The following is a 16,466-nucleotide window of genomic DNA, read 5'->3' on the forward strand; positions in this document are numbered from 1 at the left end:
GAAACTGCAAATGATTTCCCTGTTGACTAATAAATACTCCTAAAATCTGATGTAGATTATAGAATATATTACCTGTGAGAATGACTCACCATATCACTTACTTTCATAGATCTAAAGTGCTCCTAAATAAATTACTTTATCAGATGGTTATTACAAAGTGAATGTGTATTTGAACAATTCATATATATTTGCAATCATCACTTCATCTATGAACTGACCATTCTTAACACTGTATACTGTAGCTGTATGAATATTCAGATTTTTTTTTTAAAAAAAATCATTAGTCTTCTGAAATTGCCCAGGATGCACTTAAACCCAGCAAAGCAAAGCAAAAACATTGCAAGTAATCATAACTTCTGGTTATATCAAAACCAATGGCATCTTAATATGCTAGGATTTAGTAGCTAACCTTTAACACTGGCTTACTTCAAAAACATTAAGTACTGTATAGTTCCTTGTAATTACTAGTCACCAAACTATATTTAGCGATGGTAAAAGGGTAAGAAGTGGGTGCATGAATCTATTGCCTCATGGTTCTTATTGAACAAGTATCTGATCGTTCAAACTGAAGTTATAAGTGATTTTAGGAATATTTTCTTTCTCAGCATTCCAGAATTAAAGCTGGTGAATCCTAACAAATGTCAAACATTCATTAAAGCATGTAATCTGCAGACCTAGTTACATGTGTTGCTACTCTACTTATTCTAAGACATACACAAACTTTTTACAACTGCCACTTGTCTTCCTATTATATCAGTAATTGGATTCTTTAATTAGCATTTAGCCAGGAGCTATTACTGTGAGCAGCAGTTTGAGGAATTAGTATTAAAGAGAAGGAATTATTTCAAAGGTTATTAAAGCTTAAGTTTTCATATGTATATCAGCAAGAATGTGAGCAATCCACCTGTCTTTTTATGATCCAAGGTGGATCTTAATGATTTTATACAAAAGAGTAGACAAACAAAATTGTGGTCCAGTCCCAAGTGTTTTGGACCACAATTCCCAAACTAAAGGTAACAATGGTAACTGGGACCAGAATTTCTGTTACTAAGCAAAGTGGTCGTAAAGCATGATGTTATGAGCCAACTTCAGTTAACAACAATCCTGCACTTCTAGGTGCCATTGTAACCCCAGGACTGAGCAGGTCTCTAAGTTGGAAGATGTAGCAGTCCCAGGTAAGATGGCCAGAGGATGTTGTGGGAGATGCCAGGGGCAGAAACTAAAGCACAGACAAGTATCACAATGGTTGGGGTGTCACATGTAGGCACTATGGAGTGCAGGTGGGCAAAAAAGCAGCAGGAGTCAGAGTGACTTCTTGCTAGCTTCCCCACTGACTTTGTTTGTGGGAAGCTGGCAGGGAACGTCAGAATTACAATCATCTGACTGCTGCTCACTGCAACATAATTGTGAGCCAGGCACTGAGCAATCACATTACCACAGGGATGCTGCAATAATTGCAACTACACAGGCCAGTCATAAGTCTCCCTCATTCAGTGCCGCTGTAATTTTGAATGGTCTCTGACCAAGCAACTCGAGGAATACTTATAATTAATACTGTCGTTAGCTGTAGTTTAGCGAGAGGCAGTAGTTCAAAGCATTTGAAGAGCACAAAACATTCTCTTTTGGATACTTAAAATCACATCCTTTGTGATAAAAACAACAAAATGAGGCTTTGAAGTGGGCTTCTGCAGGACTGCGGTGTGGAGGAAGAGGAAAGGGAATGACCAAACATCCATGATAAAGTCATGATGAAATGCTGTTGACCTTCTTAGCATTTCTCCTGTATATTTGGGTCCTCCACCTATTCTTGCATTGTTCTTGTTCTTGCCTAACTTCTAGAGCAAAGCCATCAATAGTGATGCAATGATGGATTTTGTTTATCAGCTGGCTTGTCATAGAGCCTGATATGTATTAACATTAATATTAGCTCTATTATATTAATGTATCATTTTGTACTATTTGTTACTACTGTGATTTGTTTTACTATATTCAAACATTTATCAATGAATGGTTTATCAAAGCAGCCTCCATAGCCAATGCAACAATAGCAAAGATACAATAATATACAGTAAAACAGATTTATAATAAAAGTGCTTTAATCAGATTAAATATCAATATCATTTGCTACCTACAGTTTCCTGTGATTCAGGTCATAGTAAATTGCTTAATTAATAAATATAATTATTGTGAATATTTTACTCTGCAAAATAAAAATGCCATTTCTAGTGAAATTTTATATGTCTAACCAGAAGTAAAGCCCCAAACTGAGTTTAGTGAGGCTTCTGGCAGGTCAATAGAGAGAAAATTCTAGCCTAATTATATAGCTTTTGCGATTCCTATGGTCCAGTTTGTAACAAGCCAAAGATGTTCTGAATTGGTATTTCTTATTTTAGAAATCCCCCAGTACAGTGCAATATAATGCATAGTGTGGAAAGTATAGTTTTCTTCCATGACCAAAAGATACCCATTTGTGACTGCTGGTGAAACTAAAGGCACACAATGCAGTATCTGCCGACAAAAAGACAGCTATTAATTTGAGTTTAAAAAAAAACAACCTTCCATGCATCTAGCTTCGCTGATAAATTCTGAGTGAACTTTGGCAAGCTCCAAGGAAGCTAATTATGTCATAGTTTAAAAGCCATTCTTCTGAAGAGGTGGCCTTAAACCAGAATATAGAAATGATGGAGGGAAGCAACTTAGAAGACTAATCAATGGGACTATTGCTAGATTCCCGTTCCAATTAGTGTTATATTGTTAGGTCCGAGAATGACACCTAGAGATATTTCTGAGCAGTTTGTTGTTGTTCGCCTATAGAGAGAAAAATCTTGCCAGACTGAAGTACTTAACTGTGTAACTATTAGATGCCCTTGAATGTCTAGGCGGGGAAGAGGAGCGCCTTTTCTTTTTCCTATATATCAAAGATTCCAAGCTCCAATATTTTTTCTGCTGTCTCCCTCCTGTGACTCTAGACCACATTCCACCTCATATATTTTAGTATATTTTGATACGAGAAAAATATTTTTCTTGTTTAAAAAATAATAATCAAGGATTCCTTGATTCCTTCAACAATTTTGAGATGTGGCACAATTCCTTTAGTTGCCAAGTTCAAGGAACGCTACAGCAGGGATTGTATGTGGTGCAGGCCTCCACCCACATGGAGAGATCTTAGGAAGATCAGCCTGCAATCAACCTTACCAGTTTCAGGCCAAACAGCTTTACAACCTCAGGCAAGCTATGGTAGGGATTCTCCCTGTGCTTATTTCTTGATAAAGGGGTAAGTCTCAAATGGCTAAAACAGAAATGGTAAACATCTGTGCCCACAATATAGAATACTCCATCCAGAATCTTATGTAAACACTGCATAATCTAAGCCTACAGAATTTATAAACTGACTGCATAAGGAAAGTCCCACAAAACAAGTGGATTTTTGGTTACTGCATTCCATTAGGTTACTAGTTGTCGTCTTCTCCTTCTTTTCTTCCATCTTTCTCAACATTACAGCATTCTCCAGAGCCTGGCTTAATATATCTGAAGTAAAATAATCTGACCCTGATCATTTATATCTTGAGCGAGAACTCTGAATTGATTTGTTCAACGATCTGCTTGTTTGTTTTCTACTAGACTACAGCTTATTAATAAAAGCCTTTGTTCCCTGAGACAATTTGAGGGAGGAAAAAAAAGAATCTCTATGAGAGGGACAGAAGCATAAATAAAACATGATTTATGCTGAGTAAATTAGTACAGAATCCAATTACCCTTTGCCGAGCAGGGTATGAATTTATATGAATTCATTCTGAACTGCATAAAATAAATGATGAGGCCTGTGTGAAGCGGCAATGCTTCACGGAGCTGCCTCAAGTTAGATCAAAGGAATGATTTGATTTGTGGCAAGATGCTCCACCTCAGCAGCACTCATCAAAGGAAGGTATGTTCTTTCAGACGGCTGCTTTTCCAAAACTGCTGGAAGGGGTGTCTTTGTACCTGTGCAGATTGACAGAGGCCTTCCATGAGTACCAAGCACCTCAATGTTTTATAAATGTTTTATAACCAGTACAAGTAGTCCTCAACTTACAACAGTTTGTTTTAGTGACTGTTCAAAGTTACAGCAGCACTGAAAAAGTTACTTAGGATCGTTTTTCACACTTATAACCGTTACAACATCCCCATGGTCACCTGATCAAATTTCAGGTGCTTGGCAACTGACTCACATTTATGACAGTTGCAGTGTCCTGCGGTCACATGCTCACACTTTCTGACCTTCTAACAAGCAAAGTCAATGGGGAAGCCAGATTCACTTAACAATTGCAGTGATTTTTTTTTAGTTTTTAACAAATGTGGAAAGAAAAGTCGTAAAATGCAACAAAATTCACTTAACAAATGTCTCACTTAGCAACATAACTTTTGGGCTCCATTATGGTTGTAAGTTGAGGACTACCTGTATTAACTTTGAATTAAGTTAAAATTTATTCTTATTTTGTAAAATGAAATGATTCTCAAGAGACATTTATATTTTGCCAGTCCACATAACATTGTTCAATAAATTGCTATATACCATGATAGATAGTGCTGCTGTTACTATTGAGGTAAGACTCAACCAGTGGTGCTTGTTCTTCAGATTGTTTCATTCTACGGGTCCTTGTGCGGCTGTCTACATTGGACTGAACCATCATTGGTTCCTGACGTTTCTTCTTCTGCTTCTGTTCTAGCAATGCTCTCTACAAAGAATACAAAGAAACAAACAAAAAAAACCAGTTCAAATGCTATAGCAGGATGGTAACCGCAAATATAAAGTTTGTTATGTATCATGGTTGATGCATTGAAACAAATGTTATCCTGTTTGATTTTAACACTATCAAAGCATCATCACTTTTGCTACTACCTGTGTGAAAATAAACACTACTTACAGCAGGGGTGTCAAACTCAATTTCATTGAGGGCCGCATCAGCATCGCGGTTGCCCTCAAGGGGGCGGGTGGGTGTGGCCTGGGTGGGCGTGGCCTACTGGGTGGGCATGGCTAGAGTGTGTATGGCCTACTGGGTGGGCATGGCCAGCTCTACATCGTTCACATCAAGGGTGCCTATGGGGGCCTGGGCAGGAGTGGGACAGATCTGAGGGTCTCTGGGCCAGGGCCAAGGCAGTGGGGGCCATTCCCTCACTGTTTCCAGGATGGCTTCGCGGACCACATGAAACCACTTCGCAGGCCGGATCCAGCCCCCGGGCCTTGTGTTTGACATGTCTGACTTACAGTATTAAAGAGAAAACAATTGAAAGCTAGATGTTTCGAATAAAAACAAGAACAGGAAGCCCCTCAGAAGTAGATGTTGTATAGGACTGTACTCCTTTACCCACTTAACTGGAATCAATCTAAAAATATGGTACAAAATTATGGCTATCTTTCCCAGTAGGCTTAAAATGTAAGTGTTCCATTTCATGAATGTAGCATGAATTGTCAAGATTAATTCCTAGTTGAGATGCAACAAAAAAAATTTTTTTTAAAAAAGGAACAATATAGTGAACTCAGTAGACAACCCAAAAACATTTATGAAGGGGGCTTCAGTGACTCGAGTCCAAGCTCAGGGCCTTGATGACCTTCTGGCAGGAGGAACCTTAATCCAGAGGGCAGGAGTTTCAACAGAGAAAATACGCTTCCTGGGTCCTGATAACATTGTTTGAAACTTGAAGCGTGTCCACCCTGTCAGCTTGATTTGGCCACACAGATGTCATAGGAAATTAGTGAGCACCTCAACAAAGCTTTATGCCATGCAAGGGTTTATAGATCATAAGCAGCACCTTGAATTCCACTTGGAAACAAACTGGCAACCAGTACAGCTTGCAGGACAGAGGCATTATGTAGGGACACCAAGGCATGCTGATAACTGCCCCTTCTACTACCTTCTGAACCACTTGAACTTTCTATGAGGTCTTTGAGGGCAGTCCCAGGTAAACAGACAAGCTGTGAGGTGACTACACTACCTGAAGACCTTCTGATCTAGGAAAGTTCACAACTAGTTGTGGATGGAGCTGAACAAAGGCCTTCCTGAGCAAAGCTGTGTACACTCTTCAATGAGAAGATTAAGCCCCCAGCAACTTTGTCAGACCTGTCAAGTTGGAGTGGATGTGAGCATTTTTATCTGCCAGATAGCCAGAATGTTCCTCACAGCAGCCCACTAGATGATCCTGTGGCCAATCCTTACCTAATAGGAACAAGCATATCCTAAACAAGGCCACTGAACGACTATCCACCGATACAATAAGGGTAAAGAAATAATGTTTTGTCACTTACTACCACAAATTCATCCCTAAAATCCCTAAATGAGCCCATGTTGGGTTATACTCGCTCTGAATTCCTTCAAGAGAAAGGATCTAATAATTCATTCCTGATTACTCCTGTGGAAAAAATTAACTGTTCTCAATTAAATAAAATATATTTTCCTTATACTAGACAAGTCCAGGTACGTCAGCTCTATTTTTCATGAATGAAAAAGCACAAGCAACATTTTAAAAACTCACCTGTCTGTCAAGCTTTTGTTGTCGCAGGTTGCTGCTCTCGTCATCTAAAACACTGCCAAGATAAATATTGAAAAATATTAATTTACTCACAGAAGAAATTCTTGCTATTTAAAAAAAAACACATTAATACCCTCCATTTAAAATACCCCAATCCCATATACATTGGATTAGACGATTCCTCCCATTCTCCCTTGCCAAGTTCCAGGATAGAAAAGACTAAATTATAAAAACTATGTGCATTGGATACCAGTCTGATTCATGTGATTATCCATCTTTGGCTTGAGGAGCTTTATAAAATAGTTCTCAGCTTCAAGGAGATTTGAATTATGTATCCCTTCATGTAACACTTCTTCACTACATTCACCCGGCTCATCTATATACAGTTCTGATAACATTGCCATAGGAGAATATTTCAATAAAATACATAAGCAGAATAGAATAGAGTAGAACAGTTGTAGAATTCCAAATCAGACAATCAACTTCCTCATTAAAAGTGGAAAATGACCATGTAAACTGGAACTAGATGTACTAGATCTATGCACTGCACTATTCAAATGTTTCAATTTATTGAAAGAGACATGCAGGAACTTGGCATACGTAACTTAAGGAAAGTTGTCAGCCAGATCCACAATTCCTAATGATCATACCTAACAACTTCATACGATGTTAAACAGCCAGAATAAGAACCCTATGGTACCACACAGTATAGGCACTGCAGTATTCCCCAAATATCTCATCAGAAATCTGCCCTCCAGGATAGGAGTAGAACTATACTATCCTAGTAGTAGATAGTAGAGTCATGGCTTGCTTCTCTCTTCTCTGCCCCACCCCTCAAACCTTCCCAAGACAGTCCAGGAGGAGTCTAAGGCCAATGACATCAAAAACCATAGAAATATCAGAAGCACAAACATTCCCGTCTTAAGTCTCTCACATCGTCCACTAGGTCAACTAATACATCTATATGTCATGACTTGTCTTCAAATCAAATTGAAATAGACCTAGAAAACTACCCAGCTGTACTAAGAAGTGATTTACCACCACTTTCAGACCTACCTTGACTGGAAAAGATGAAACTAATCCTGGTCTAAAGTTATTTTAATGATAGGTATATAAAACTCTTTTTTTTTTAAAGAGTTATGTCATCATCTCCTTTAAGACAGGTGATATCCCCACCCAATGAAGAAAAATATGCATGATTTTTCTCAGCCTAGCCAGTAACAGCCAAGATAGAATTTGATGTCATAGATTCCTCCAAGCCAACTATTATCATTCAATAGTATAATTTATGCACAAGGTTCATTGTATGCAAACTTACAACAACATCACAGTGGGAATGGATTAATGTTGTAATTCCTTTCCACCGTAAGAAGAAGTAAAAGAATTTGGTATGATACTAAAAATTCAAAACAAATCAAAATAAAACCCCAACAGCAACAAGCTAAAACACAGTTCGCCTATACTCCTTCTGCAGCAGAGAGACAATGGAGGTTTAATATAAACAGCCAATTTGGTGTACCGATTAAGGCACCAGACTATAGAAACCAGGAAACTTTGTGAGTTCTAGTCCTATCTTAGGCACAAAGCCAACTGCGTGGCTTTGGGCCGCTCACTCTCTTAGCCCTGGAAAGGAGATAACGGCAAACCACTTCTGAAAAACCTTGCCAAGAAAATAGCACATAAGCTTTTGAGGAAAAGCCTATTCATAGATCTCTCACCTCATGCTTGCTTTGCATTTTGTTGGAAGTTGCTGGTACTTTCTACTGTGAAATGTGAGTTTTAGTGCATAACCAAGTTTTGCCTGATTAATGGGAGTACTTTCATGCTGACATTTAATATCACAATCTGGACCTCTAAAGCAGGGCTTTTCAACCTTTTCACTGATTCTACCATTTTTAGGATATGGCAATATTTGAGTACTACAAAAACTTGATGACCAAAAAAACCTGTTCAAAGTTGCAATTGCACTGAAATGACTTATGACCATTTTTCACACTTATGACCATTGCAGCATCCCCAGGGTCATGTGATTTATGTTTGGATGCTTGGCAACTGATTCATATTTATGATGATCACAGTGTCCCAGGGTCATCTGCACCCCTTTTGCAACCCTTTGACAAGCAAAGTTAATGGGAGGGCTGCTGGTGGCCAATAAGGCAGGACTTCCTTCCCTCCCTCCCTCCCTCTTTCTCATTCCCATCTCCTGCTGAAGGAAGAATTTGAAAAAAAACACCGATATTTTCCCTCTTTCATATATTTATCAAACAAAAAAAAGCCTCCAGACACAGAAAAGACAAGCCACTGAGGAACTAGCTTAAAAAGGCACATTCCCCTTTAAGAATTAGCTACTGGCTAGAAAGGAAAGTTAAGGAGCCAGCACTTAAGGAAGGAAAAAAAATGTAGTAAGTACTGGCTGCTGGCTAAGGCAGCCTCCCCAAATGGCTCCATTCATAATTCAAGGAATGCTACTGGCAAAATCCATTCAGGAGAAAAATACTTCAAAATCCCTTGCAGCAAAACTTACAGCTAACAATAGCAGAGCAATAGAATCTAACACGAGAGATCAGCCATCAGCCAAATAGAAATTGCCCACATTGCACAAATCCCAGAACTTCAAAGTCACAAAAGCACATAAGAATCTTTCCCTCTCCCAGTTTGTTGTTCAGCTGAAACAGCACTTTGCTTCTGCCATTAACCACCTCCTCCCTCCATCCTGCCCCTACCTCCCTCTTTCTCATTGCCATCTTCCTCCCTCCCTCCGTGCCTCACCTCCAGATGATGATGCCTTTCTTCATTCCTCATGGAGGGCGACCCCTCCCCTACCCCATTTCTTGCCTGTTTATTGCTGCCAGCACAGATGGCTGCCACAGAAGTTGTAGATCGGCTCATTTGATTTTGATTTCTCCTCTCCCCCCACTCTCCTCCTTCTTTCCCTTCAGTGCAGCTACAGCTGACTCCACCTCCTCCCAAAGCTACGTCTTTTTTTTCTCTTCCTCTCCTGCCCAAACTGCCTCCTTTTATAGCCTCTCCTGTCTCTGCCCCCTCTCTTCCACCTTTCTCTTCTGGGTGAGCCGGAAGTGCCGATCCTGGAGCCTTTGCCTCGCCCCAGCCACTCTGCAGCTCCGGAGGGCTCCCTTAAGGCAAGTCTGCACTACTTTGGCTCATTCCCTCCCCCACTACACTTGGCTGGGCAGGGCCACGTACCACCTGCCATGTGCTAATGTACCACCGGTTGAAAAGCCCTGCTCTAAAGGAATAGAATGATCGAATCAAATCAAATAATGAATAACATTGAAACTTTCTCTGAGGAGGCTCCAATCTATTTACCATGCTACCAAACTTTGCAGCTAGTGCTAGATACTTGACATAACATGATTCAGGGTTGATATAACTCACTTTTCAAAGAACAATCCCACCTTACTAAATATCTGACAAGTTTCAAAATAATTTCCTTTAAAAGGTTATGTGTTCATTTAAAGTTGATATCCTGCAGAAACAACAATGGTGAAAATGAAGTCAGAATTTGACCTAAGCGCATTTATATTATTTTAATAGATGCACTCCTCAACTTACAACCATTTATTTAGCGACCGTTTAAAGTTATGACAATGCTGAAAAAAGTGGTCTCGTGGTCACTTGATCACGATCTGGGCATTTTGCAATCAGCTCACACTTAGAACAACCAGCTTCCTGAGTTCATGCGACCATCTCATGGGACCGTTTCTCAGCCAGCTCCCGACCAGCAAAGTGAGAAAGCCGGTACGGAAGATCGCAAATCATAGCCAGCTGTTGTCTTGCTTAATTATTATAGGGACTTGCTTAATGACCATGGCAAAGAAAGATAATAAAATTGGGTGCAAAAAGGTCGTAAAATTGGATGCCTAACAACTGCACCACATAATAATGAATTTTCCAGTCCAAATTGTCTATATTGAGGACTACCTTTAGGGCAATTTTTGTAGGAAAGTTCAGTTGTTCCCATTGAGCTGGTGGTTAATAATTTATTTCATTTCATGGACTGTTTCCTGCAGATCACAACTGGTTTCATAGCTCATTGCCAGGAAGTTTTTTATTTTAAAATTCCATGTTTCTTATGCTAAGCCAGGACCCATGGCACGTCTTTAGAAATCCGTCACAAGACTTTTTTGCTCCTTTATCAGCATCTGAATATTTGGCAGTAATAGCTGAGGGGGTGGGGAATCTCCTAGCAATGAAACATGACCTAGAAACACTGACAGAACTTAGAACTCTGAGGAATCACTTGTAAGAAACACGACATAGGTACAGAAGCTGCTACTAAGCACATTTTAATTTTCCTGATCTGAATGAGGAGAAATTGAGTGGTTATTTCCCATTGCTTTTTCAGGACTGAGTGCTATAAAAAGAAACAAACAAAACCTTGCAGGTGATTCAAATTCCCAGATGAAGAACAAGGTCGATGCCACACTATAAACTGGAATAACAGCGCATCATTGCTTTATTAGGATCTGGAAACTGCACATTTGAGCCAAGATACAGCAGTAATGATGTCTAGCAAAACTCTACACTGAAAAAAGCTATTACACAACTGTTCAAAACTATAAGAAGCAAAAATTAGATTTTTACAATAATCATAGAATTATGATTATCTGGCTAGAGAGAAGTTTCCAGAAGATGGGCTCCAGCACAAGTCCAAAGGCTTAGACTCTGATCCCGATGACCAACCCAGATTGGATCCTGCAACATTATTTTGTGACACGTACATTCGCCTTCATTCATAATCATAAAATTAGTTATAGTATGGGTGGTAACTAAATGAATATTAAGGCTGATAGAAAATATTTGTAGCTCCAAGTTGAAGTGAGGGGTCCTTGATGCTCTGCGAGCTTGGTTGTTTTCTTGTAGATGTTTCGTTACCCAAACTAGATAACATCAGAACATGGTACTGTTACCTAGTTTGGGTAATGAAATATCTGCAAGAAAACAACCAAGCTCAGAGAGCACCAAGGACCGCCCCCCCCCCAATATACTAAGACTTTTCTGTTTTGCCCTCTTGAGCAGCCATGGAATAGTCATGTAAAAGATTTACTATTATAGCCAAAGGATAGCCATGTAAAAAGGGTATAATAAGGTCATCAACACTTTTGACTACAGGCATCCATGGGAAGAATAAGGAGGAGGAAAATGATGAGACATGATTAAACAACACGGTGATTTACATACTTGTTTCTGACATTGGAAAGCAATTATGAAAAGATAGGGTACGGATCACATCACTGGGTACGTATTTGTTCATCATCGTGGCCAGTTCCAGAGGTCTTTGAGTCTGATCAAGTTTTCCTATTACCTTCAGTTCCAAGCAGTTCTAGGTTTTGTAGTTTTGTTGACTGACTGAGCCTAAGCTGACCATAGCATATGTGCACCATGCTGTAAACTTGGAAAACTAATCCATACTTCCCCTCATTGGAATCTACCCTCTGAAAAACGGTAAGGTTTGGTTTATACCATAGATTACTTGACTATATTGCTAGTAGTATAAAGTACTTCTAACAGAAGAAAATTCAGATTTATATCAGAAATATGCTACATGTACAAGGAAACTTGTACATGTTTGCATGTCCTTTGTGCATAGGTAAGATTCTTTGAAGTACTGGAACATAATTTATTTAAAACTAAAATATTTATCAAAACTGGATACAGCTTACAATTGTAACTTTTGCTTTATTCCATATTTTTAACATTTGACTTTAATAGAACTTTACTGCCAGAAATGAATAGGATATGTGTTTGCGAAAGTGCATAAAAGTTCTTTTCAGAAACACCCAACAAACACAGATAAATGGCCCTTAGGTGACAAGTACAATGCAGAGAGTGTGTCCACTTCAGGTTGATATTTTCAAATCCTTTTCCACTCCACTGTAAATTTCAGGCACAGCTGGAAGTTTGAAATAGAGCACTTCACACTACAGTACGTATTCAAAGCCATACCAGGTTCTGGAGAACAGCTCTTTATCTACACAGAAATCAACACTTTAGACAACAAATTATTTTGAAGCGTGAGTATCAATATTAGAAGCTCAAACAAAGTCATGACAGTTTACTACTTTACCAAGACTTCTGGCAAAAATCCTTCACTGTGAACAATAGATATAGGAATGAAAATTAATATTTAACAATCCACTAATTCCAACAGTTTATCCTATCCTTCCCAGAACTGATACAAAGCACAATGCAAATTTAGAAAAACTTTCTCTTGCAGTTCTCCCAGGTGATTTTTACTTCTTTATTTACTGTGCAAATCCCCTTGGTCTCATGTGACAAATATTTACTTTGTGTATGGCATAATTGTGTCACCCAAAACACTCCAAGAAACCTGAACAGATGGCAATTCATCTTTTCTGCTAAAGCTGGTCCCTTTTGATATAACTGGTGAAAATCATTCAGCACTTTTATCATTTTTCCACTCCTTTGTTACAAAGATAGCTTCAGCCACTGGATAATTTTCTGTTTTACTAGCTACATCTATCAAACGGAGGGGTTTTCATGATTACTTTCCCCAAAGAATCAAGTTTTCACTTATCTTCTGTATTGTGTAAAATAGGGTGCTATTCAAGGAGAAAAAGAGCAGGATAAGGAAGGCGTATCTGACAACATCCAAGCAGGAAAATCAGATTACTTCTAATTATCCTTTGCAATGGACTTTCAACCTTTGCTGACACTAAGACTACTAGATTATCTAGACCAGGGCTTTTCAACCGGTGGTACGCGTACCACCTGTAGTACTTTGACACTTGGCAGGTGGTACACGACTGCTAGCCAAGTGTAGCAGGGGAGGAGAATGAGCCTAAGCGAGCCAAGCCTGAGGGAGAGGAAGAAAAAAAAAGGAGGGGTAGGGAGAGGCTATAAAAGAAGTGGTTTGGGTGGGGGAAGGGAAAAAAGACAACAGGAAAGGTTTAATCCGTTTAAACAAATGTAATTAGTTTTACCCCCTTTAACTGAGTCTGTCTATGGCTTTTAGAAAGTTCTCTTTGAAGGTAAACAGGCTTAATTTAAAGCTAAAGCTTTACACAATTGCCTCGCTGGAGCCTTTCAGTCTGTGATTGCAACATTGTGACACGTGACATGCCTGAGGCAGCTTAAAGAGAGAAAAAACAGAGTTTGTGTTTCTTGCTTTGCATTTGATTCCTATGTCTTTAAGGGTACAGGGAAGGGATTGAGGGGGTGCATTCTTACTACACTGTGGAAGAGCTCAGAAGGGAGAGAGGAAGAAGGGCCAACCAACTAGCTCAGGAGTCTACAAACTTAGCAACTTTAAGACCTGTGGACATCAACTTCCAGAATTCCTCAACCAGCCTTGAGGGCTGAGGAATTCTGGTAGTTGAAGTCCACAAGTCTTAAAAGTGCCAAGTTTGAAGAGCCCTGAACTAGCTGGTAGTGGTGCATATTAATAAACATGGATAAATTCATCATACATTTGTCAGTGCAAAGGGAAAGTGATTCAGCAAAAGAACAGCCACCGAAGAAATTAAAAGTGGTACTTTTTTCTCTTTTTCTACAGTTTGTAATATTTTATTAGATTATAGAATAAAATACAAAAAATACAGAAGCAAATGGTAGGACACAGTGGGGAGGAAAAAGGGGGAAAAAGTGAAGGGGAGAAAGGAAAAAGAACATACTTCCTCTGTTGCAGTAGAAGCAAGTATTAACATTGTACCTCAACTTTTTATCTTCCCATAATATTATAAACTAGGTAAAGGTAAAGGTTCCCCCGCACACGCGTGCTAGTCGTTTCCGACTCTAGGGGTCGGTGCTCATCTCCGTTTCAAAGCCGAAGAGCCAGCGCTTGTCCGAGGACGTCTCCGTGGTCATGTGGCCGGCATGACTAGACGCCAAAGGCGCACGGAACGCTGTTACCTTCCCACCGTAGTGGTCCCTATTTTTCTACTTGCATTTTTACGTGCTTTCGAACTGCTAGGTTGGCAGAAGCTGGGACGAGTAACAGGCGCTCACTCTGCTACGCGGCACTCGGGATTCGACCCGCCAAACTGCCGACCTTCTGATTGACAAGCTCAGCGTCCTAACCCACTGAGCCACCGCGTCCCTAATTATAAACTAGCCACTTCTATAACAACAAATGAATCTAATCAGTAAAACCCAAAATCCCCGCCCCCCCTTTTTTTAGTCATCAAGTTTTTGACACCTTGGTAAGCACTGGTGTTACTCAAATATTGTCATGTCCTAAAAGTTGTACAATCTGTGAAAAGGTTGAAAAGCCCTGATCTAGACAGACTGTACAGATTTTAGCTGGAATTCTGTGTGTGCAATTGTTGGCTCTCCTTGTTTTCTTGTGTTCCTCCTTTTCCAATATACCCCTTTTATATCTATACATTTTAAACAGGAATTCCTCATTAAAGCCTTCGCCATGAGCAAGACCTCACTGTTGTACAGCTACAACCTTTATATCTGGCACAAGGTTTGTTAAATTCTACATTTCTGGGGTTGGGCCAAAAAAGATTCAAAGCCCCTTCCTTTCTATTTTCTCTAGAGCTGAGTTGAAGGGAGAGGCTGTGGTAGAAGTATGGGAGAGCAGCTGAAAACTCTCTAGTAGTCAGAAAGACAAAGGTGTGTCAAGAGATTCACCCTGATTGATGTCTCAATTTTTTCTCACTGGAATTTTTGGAATAAGGTGTCTGCCAATAAGGTTTGAATTACTAACCCTCCCGACTCATAATACGGTAGATATTCATTGAATTTTTACATAAGGGAAGATAGCTTGGGAAGGTTCAAATGTTCTCATCTCTTATTTAGAACTCTTCTGCTTTTCCCACCAATTCCTTCAATTTTGTTTTACCAGAGAAAATCCAATAAGAAGAAAAAAAGATGAAATGATATCATGACAGGTTATCTTTGGAGTGGGAGGGGGACAGGATGTTCCTTCCAAACTAGCCCTTCCTTGCCTTTTGGAGAATAATGCTATATGGGTTCTGCATCCATGCTGGTCTCAAACCATGATGGTGCAGGATAGCAAAGGCTGAAAAATATTTAATAATTTGGGCAGTCCCCCCAAATATCACTTGCAAATATCCTTTAAAATAATGCAAAACACAATGGATTAAAAAAACAACAACAACAGGGATCTAAATCCTCAATCTCCTGGTAAATGAACAAAGTTCAAGAAGTGACAGAGTTATCTAAAAGGTAATGAAAGAATAATGCAGATTTATCTCTTTTTTGCCCCATTCAACTGAATTAACCATTTCAATGCAGGTATTATACTACCGCATTACCCATGCAAAGCTATCATTACAGCACTCTACCATAATAAAGATAAATGCTACAATGATCGATTTGAGATTACATTTTTTTCCCAAATGTTCTTAGTAAACTTGATTTCCGGGGAATCTGATACTTGAAGAAAACTAGAAAGGGGAAGTCACTCACCCACCCCAAGCTGTTTCCTTTTATCTCTTTATAAGTCTCTCTCTTATTCTTTTTTTTCCTTTTTTGCACACAAATGCAGCCCTAAAATTATTTGACAATTTCACAGGAGTTGGAGTTTAGCTCAAAAAAGTGTAAACACAGAAAATTTAAAAGTAACACTCAGACAATTCAATGAGAAGCCATTAAAAAACCAAAATTCTAAATAAATAAAAAAAATAAAACAAAGCAAACATCTAATTTATAAATAGAAAATACAGGGCGAATCTTAATCTTTGTACCCATCTAATCTTTGCCAAGCTTCTCAGGAAATACAATTATGAACAGAAAAATATGTTGCATCTCCAATAGCTCTGCAAGTCAGGAACTGCACATTTGGCCATAAGCACCATTTCAAGTAATATAACATTAGAAACAGAAAGTTTCATTTGAAATGCACTGGGTTCCTGCTTGTAGACTGAAGAAATTCTGTAGCATTTGGACCCAAAGCAGAAATGTTTGGCATTAGATGGGAGGAGGAGTGAAAACTTGTCATCTATTGA

General features: G+C 39.1%; 1 protein-coding gene across 1 annotated transcript in view; it reads right to left on the reverse strand.

The window, feature by feature from the left end:
* TUB (TUB bipartite transcription factor) overlaps positions 1-16,466 on the reverse strand; it is a gene marked incomplete at both ends in the record, with an annotated part of 67,691 nt that overhangs the window by 31,092 nt on the left and 20,133 nt on the right. Inside the window, 2 exons of the mRNA XM_081313809.1 lie at positions 4,553-4,715; positions 6,511-6,562. Of these exons, the coding sequence (XP_081169935.1) occupies positions 4,553-4,715; positions 6,511-6,562 (215 nt within the window). The remainder of the gene's footprint in view (positions 1-4,552; positions 4,716-6,510; positions 6,563-16,466) is intronic.

Source organism: Vipera berus (assembly GCF_964194415.1).
Source record: "Vipera berus genome assembly, chromosome: 1".
Taxonomy (NCBI): domain Eukaryota; kingdom Metazoa; phylum Chordata; class Lepidosauria; order Squamata; family Viperidae; genus Vipera; species Vipera berus.